The sequence below is a fragment of the Saccostrea cucullata genome, unplaced genomic scaffold (genome assembly GCF_032062105.1).
Source record: "Saccostrea cucullata isolate Sc308-1 unplaced genomic scaffold, CSIRO_AGI_Scuc_v1 ctg9025, whole genome shotgun sequence".
Taxonomy (NCBI): domain Eukaryota; kingdom Metazoa; phylum Mollusca; class Bivalvia; order Ostreida; family Ostreidae; genus Saccostrea; species Saccostrea cuccullata.
The window spans coordinates 2,680-9,563 of NW_026934569.1; the positions used below are offsets into that span (position 1 = coordinate 2,680).

General features: G+C 36.6%; 1 protein-coding gene across 1 annotated transcript; it reads right to left on the reverse strand.

Annotated features, from left to right (window-relative positions):
• Positions 1–621: 621 nt before the first annotated feature.
• Positions 622–2,233, reverse strand: LOC134241010 (uncharacterized). The gene is made up of 2 exons (XM_062723103.1): positions 2,161–2,233; positions 622–2,070 (listed from the first exon to the last, which is right to left on the reverse strand). The coding sequence occupies exon 2, from the start codon at positions 1,658–1,660 to the stop codon at positions 731–733; it is 930 nt and encodes a 309-aa protein (XP_062579087.1). The 5' UTR covers positions 1,661–2,070; positions 2,161–2,233; the 3' UTR covers positions 622–730.
• Between the last annotated feature and the right edge of the window lie 4,651 nt (positions 2,234–6,884).

Consider the following 6,884-nt stretch of genomic DNA (forward strand, 5'->3'; position numbering starts at 1 on the left):
AACAAGCGCTGAAAATTACTGTATGCATCGACATTTTAGCCCTCTTGTACTTGCAAACAATTTTGCCCCCTTTTAAAATCGCCCAGTCATGGTTCTGTTTAAAAAAATATGCTGTGTAATTTGAATTCGCCCAGTTTTAAAATCATCCAAACAAGAAGAGGGCGAAAGGGGCGAAAATACAACGGGGGCGAAAGTTTCCCCGTATACAGTTATTTGCTCACATAAAAAAAATTCTTTAACCGGTGTTTCGAAGATGCATTATATTCTTCTTTGATAGAGTCATGGTGATAAGAAATAGAAGTACTCAGTACACTGGATACGAAAAAATTAACCGCTCACGCTGATTAACATTGGGATGTGTGGTCATGTATTGAACAAACTTTTACTCCCACGATTCAAAAAGCATACATCACTGTTGGTTTTTTATACAGTAATCATGGTAATCGTCTGTAATCGACAAAAATTTCATTTCAGTATCAAAGCAATTTACAAGTATTAGATCTATATTGAATTGCTGTTGCAGAAATAAAACAAAATCAACATATATTTTTCCCTTCATTAAGCTTCTTAATTATGAAAACGCAATAAAAATATCCACAACAATTGAATATATTTCATTTTATTGACTCTTTATATCAAATCACATAATAAACATGCAGTTAATGGTAACAAATTATTTTAAATCAGCAATGTATGAGACGAAAACCCAGATCTCTGATTTTTTCAAAGTTTACTGTAGATACCTTAGTTTCTTAATATGGCCTTTATGATACTCTCCGACGAAAAGTTCATCGGCTTTTCCAACACACAGACAGTAAGGTTCGTCCAGAGATATGTCTGTTATAAAGCTGACCAGCTGACCAATACGATCTAGGATGTGTATACAGTTATTTTGCTGGTCGGCCACTAGGATATGACACTGGCTATCCGTGGTAATGCCTTTAGGACAGAATGCAGGGTACTTCCTCAACACTTGCTTCCCATTGTAATGAAACTTCAAAACCCCCTTTTGGTTTACCACAGTGACGCGATTATAATGAGCATCAGACACACATACGTCTCCATTCTTGTTTTCAGCTATAAAGGCTGGCGATCCGTACAGAGGCCTGCATTTATTATCAACGCAGTATTCTCTTGTTTTTGTAGACCCTCGGTATCCAACAACTCGAGCGCGTCTAGCATCATCAGAACGCATTGCGACCAAAATATCGCCGGCCATAGAGCAACACAATGCCCAAGGTTTCCAGCCACCCAAATTTATCATGGCGTCCACCTGACCATTCTGTAAATAATAAATTCGCCTTTCTTGCCAGTCGGCATAAATGATTTTTCCCGAATCGATTATCGAAAAATCGTCGGGAGAGTTTCCGGAGAGTGTTTGTAGTTCATCTTTGCAGCCATGGGTTATCTGGTCGATGCTTTTGATGGTTTTGTCGTCTCCGCTTATGAACATGAAGTTGTTCCAAACACCGATCCGCCACAATGGCTGACAGTTTGTAAAGAAAACCTCTTCTAGGAGGGGTTGCTTGAGAAGGGTCTTGAAGCAGAGTTGTTCGGAATCTGGTCCGCTGGTTTGCTGAGCTACCGATAGATCACCTTCATTTTCCTTGACAAAAATCCAGGACCATATCTGCTTTAAGGTTTCCAAGACGTGTATCATCCTGTCTATCGTTAAAAAATGGAAATATTAATCAAAACAACTGCAACAAATAGATAAGATGTTTGAAGTGAATATGTGAGAACTTTACCTGCTTCTCCCTGCTGTAATCTAGGACGTCTGTTGAACACGAAGCGAAGAATCTTCCTCTTCAGTGTGTACATAAGAATACCATAAAATACCTGCGCTGACAGTAAGCCTTAGATAAACTGGAAATTATTTCCCGCTGTATATAAAAACATTCGTTCCTTCATATATCAGGAAACACTTTGTTAAATGAACAGCAATATAGATAGGTTCATTTTATCCCTAATTGCAATAAAATGGCCCTGTCCATACCAATTACTTGACCATGTCCAAATGTCCCATTCCAAACTTCAATATACAGTATAGAAGCAAGCTATTTTCATTTTCTGTAAAGAAAAAATTCTCTGGGAGTCAATGTATAGATCGTGAAATTGAAATGTTCTTGGACTTTGAAGAAAATAGGTGTATTTTAGTACCTTCAGCAAAGAATTGAATATGAGCTCACTCCTCGATCCATTTGAAACAGTTCTATCATTATAAAATGGAATAGTTTGGATCAAAATTAGGGGTTTATGCAAAATTCTGGAAAAAACATCATGAATTTTAGAAATTTTTGAAATTTTAGGATTCGAGAATGTTGACGCATGTATGACCTTACATTGCGTGAAGTGACCTGGATTAATTCTTCATATTAAATAAAGAGAAATCATCTGTATCTGAAGCAATTTTGCAAGTTCTATCACGCTGGAGGGCGTGGTTACGTCATACAGAGGATAACGGTGTTTTCATAACAAATGACCTTCGACGATCAAATTCAAATCATTTATTACTTAAATTGACAAGATATTGTCTAATCTTACCTTCATATTAAAAGGTTGACATTTTAAGGCCGGTATACACGGTAAGATTTGTATTATAAGATTTGTATTATAATACAAAATCTTACTGTGTATACACTCTTAATACAGTGTATCATAAGATTTTTTGAATCTTATAAGATTGTATTAAGAATAGAGCAATGTTCTATTTCCTAATACAAGTCTTAACTCACCTTTCACTTTCAACCAATCAAAGGTACTCACATTGGGGGTCATCCTATTTATATTATTACTAAATAAAGCACATGGTAAATAATAATGGCCGACTTTTCGAGTAAAGGTATCGAAAAACTCGCGGTTTTATGGGAAGTGGAAGAGGACTTGTGGAATATATCAAACTGTAGCTACCACAAAAGAGATGCTAGAAGCAGAGCTTATTATTATCATTTTATTATTTTGACAGAGAGAGAAATATGACAGGAGAAAACACGTGGGAATAATATTTTATTTACAATCTTATAAGATATGTATTAGCGTGTGTACAAGAAAGTATTATAATACAAAAGTATTATAATACTTGTATTATACTACAAATCTCATCGTGTATACCGGCCTTTAGTCTCTCTGTAAATTAGATAACCAGGCGCCCCTTGAAAGATAATGTATAAAATTAATCATCAAAATTATAAAGAATCGATTCCTTCATTCACAATGCCATAAAAGTGAACGTTCGTTCCCTCAAAACTGTCAGAGGACTTAAAACTTTTAAAGCAAATTTATACCAATCGATAGTACATATTACATTGTACTTTTATCGCTAAATGTAAATATTGTGCAATTCTGCATGAATCAATTTATAAAATAGATGGAAATTACAAAAAATTATTTTTTTAGACGATAGAAAGAAATGTGTACAACTCTTCCTAAAGCGTTTTAAATAGGAAAAATTGTTTTAAACGAATGTTACCAATTTGAAGAAGCATGCAGTGTTTTCAGGCACATCGGTCATTATGATGTTTAAGGCTCTATATACCACAATTTAATTAACCACGTGGTAATAGATACCTGTATCTACCATGAGAAGGAAATATTTAACGAAATGATAAGGATCTTACTACGTTGAATAGAATCCTACTGGTATATAAATAGGTTCAATACAGATATCGGTACCTATATAATCATTAATTATCTATATAGCGTTATGCACGTGATACAGTAACTGTTTTTAATAGAGATAGAGACTGCATATTTGGTATGTATACTGACTACACCCCAATGATTAAGTTCTTTCAAATAACACCAAGGTCAATGACCTTAAGACCCTGCATGGCTGTGACCTATATATGCTTAAAATAGCTTTTTCGAACTTTCGCCATAACTTTTGAACCATAAGAGATAGAGACTTCATATTTGGTATGCATACTCCACTAATTAAGTTCTTGCACATGACACCAAGGTCAATGACTTTGACTGTGACCTATCAAACTTTGTTGCCGCCAGGCGCATAGTGTTTCAAAAACACATCTTGTTTTTAGCTCACCTGAGCCGAAGGCTCAAGTGAGCTTTTCTGATCACATTTTGTCCGTCGTCCGTCCGTCCGTCCGTCTGTCCGTCCGTCTGTCTGTCCGTCTGTAAACTTTTCACATTTTCGACTTCTTCTCAAGAACCACTGGGCCAATTTTGACCAAACTTGGTACAAAGCATCCTTGGGTGAAGGGAAATTTAAATTGTTAAAATGAAGGGACATATCCCCTCGCAAGGGGAGATAATCAAGAAAAGACAAAAATAGGGTTGGGTCATTAAAAAATCTTCTTCTCAAGAACCACCGGGCCAGTAAAGCTGAAACTTATGTGAAAGCATCCTGGGGTAGTGTAGATTCTAAATTGTTCAAATCATGACCCCCGGGGGAAGGGCGGGGCCACAATGGGGTATCAAAGTTTTATATAGAAATATATAGGAAAAATCTTTGAAAATCTTCTTCTCAAGAACCACTGGGCCAGAAAAGCTAAAACTTATGTGGAAGCATCCTGGGGTAGTGTAGATTCTAAATTGTTCAAATCATGACCCCCGGGGGAAGGGCGGGGCCACAATGGGGAATCAAAGTTTTATATAGAAATATATAGGAAAAATCTTTGAAAATCTTCTTCTCAAGAACCACTGGGCCAGAAAAGCTGAAACTTATGTGAAATCATCCTGGTATAGTGTAGATTCTAAATTGTTCACACCATGACCCCCGGGAGAAGGGCGGGGCCACAATGGGGAATCCAAGTTTTACATTGAAATATATAGGAAAAATCTTTGAAAATCTTCTTCTCAAGAACCACTGGGCCAGAAAAGCTGAAACTTATGTGGAAGCATTCTGGTATAATGTAGATTCTAAATTGTTCAAATCATGACCCCCGGGGGAAGGGCGGGGCCACAATGGGGAATCAAAGTTTTATATAGAAATATATAGGAAAAAAACTTTGAAAATCTTCTTCTCAAGAACCACTGGGCCAGAAAAGCTGAAACTTATGTGGAAGCAGTCTTGTGTAGGGTAGATTCTAAATTGTTCAAATCATGACCCCCGGGGGAAGGGCGGGGCCACAATGGGGTATCAAAGTTTTACATAGAAATATATAGGAAAAATCTTTGAAAATCTTCTTCTCAAGAACCACTGGGCCAGAAAAGCTGAAACTTATGTGGAAGCATTCTGGTATAATGTAGATTCTAAATTGTTCAAATAATGACCCCCAGGGGAAGGGCGGGGCCACAATGGGGTATCAAAGTTTTATATAGAAATATATAGGAAAAATCTTTGAAAATCTTCTTCTCAAGAACCACTGGGCCAGAAAAAGTGAAGCTTATGTTGAAGCATTCTTGGGTAGTGTAAATTCTAAATTGTAGGAATCATGACCCCCGGGAGAAGGGCGGGGCCACAATGGGGAATCCAATTTTTTCATAGAAATATATAGGAAAAATCTTTGAAAATCTTCTTCTCAAGAACCACTGGGCCAGAAAAGCTAAAACTTATGTGGAAGCATCCTGGTATAATGTAGATTCTAGATTGTTCAAATAATGACCCCCGGGGGAAAGGAGGGGCCACAATGGGGAATCAAAGTTTTATATAGAAATATATAGGAAAAATCTTTGAAAATCTTCTTCTCAAGAACCACTGGGCCAGAAAAAGTAAAGCTTATGTGGAAGCATTCTGGGGTAGTGTAAATTCTAAATTGTTGGAATCATGATCCCCGGGGAAGGGCGGGGCCATTATAGGGGAATCAAAGTTTTACATAGAAATATATAGGAAAAATCTTTGAAAATCTTCTTCTCCGGAACCACTGGGCCAAAAAAGCTGAAACATATGTGCCCATGGAAGGATCAAGGGGTAGTGTAGATTTCAAAATGTCTAAATTATGATCAGTGGGGTAGGGTGGGGATGCATTATGTATAACAAGGGGGAAATCTGGTAAAGAACAGAATGGTCAAAGCTTCTCAGGTGAGCGATGTGGCCCATGGGCCTCTTGTTTTTTTAATTTGAGACTTCAAGATAAAAATGATTACATCTGTGGGTACTCGGGTGATCGTTGTATTGACATGCCACTCTTCCAGTTAACTCTTAAATTGAAGTATAAATGTCAAAACTGGTCTTTTACTTATTACACAAAAAGAATGAAAAATTTTAAATCATCTAAAATAAAACTGACACTGAAGAATCCAAAAATAACAGATCGGGGCCTTATCGAATGAAGTGGATATACATGTGTAGGGGGGTTTATGAACATATATAAATCTTGTCAACGTCAGCTTTTAATATAGATTTATAAGATTTATTTCTCAATAAATGAATGTAAATGAAAAGAGATAAAGAAAATAAAACATGTTGAAGACTTCAGACAATACTGGCCTAATATTTTTCAACGTAAAGTTTGTGCGGCCTACATCAAAGCTGTATACAGTGCATATTATATACGGTAAAAAAAGAGATTTGATAAAACTGCCACACCAAAATTTAATTTCATTAAAAAGTTATTTTTGCACATTGTGCCGTGCGACAACAAAATTTTCGCTATTTACCAATTACATGTAGTCCTTAACAATTTTATTTCCTGTTCGTTGGACATTCGATAAAGAAATACCAGCGGGCGGGCGACTCGATAATAATATTTTCTTTTTTGTAGGAAAAACGTTTAGGCAAAACAAGAAAAAAATTGATTGGAAAATTATATTTATGATTTTTAGAGCCAGCCGATTTAAAATTTGAGCGGAAATAGAAAAGAATACCCGAGGCCCGTTCAAAAGAGCGAATGTTCGCGAGCACTCGGCAAAATTCCTTCTATACACGTACCTCCAATAGAAATGTTTGCGAACGCTCGCTCTGTTGAACAGGCCTCGGGTTAAGG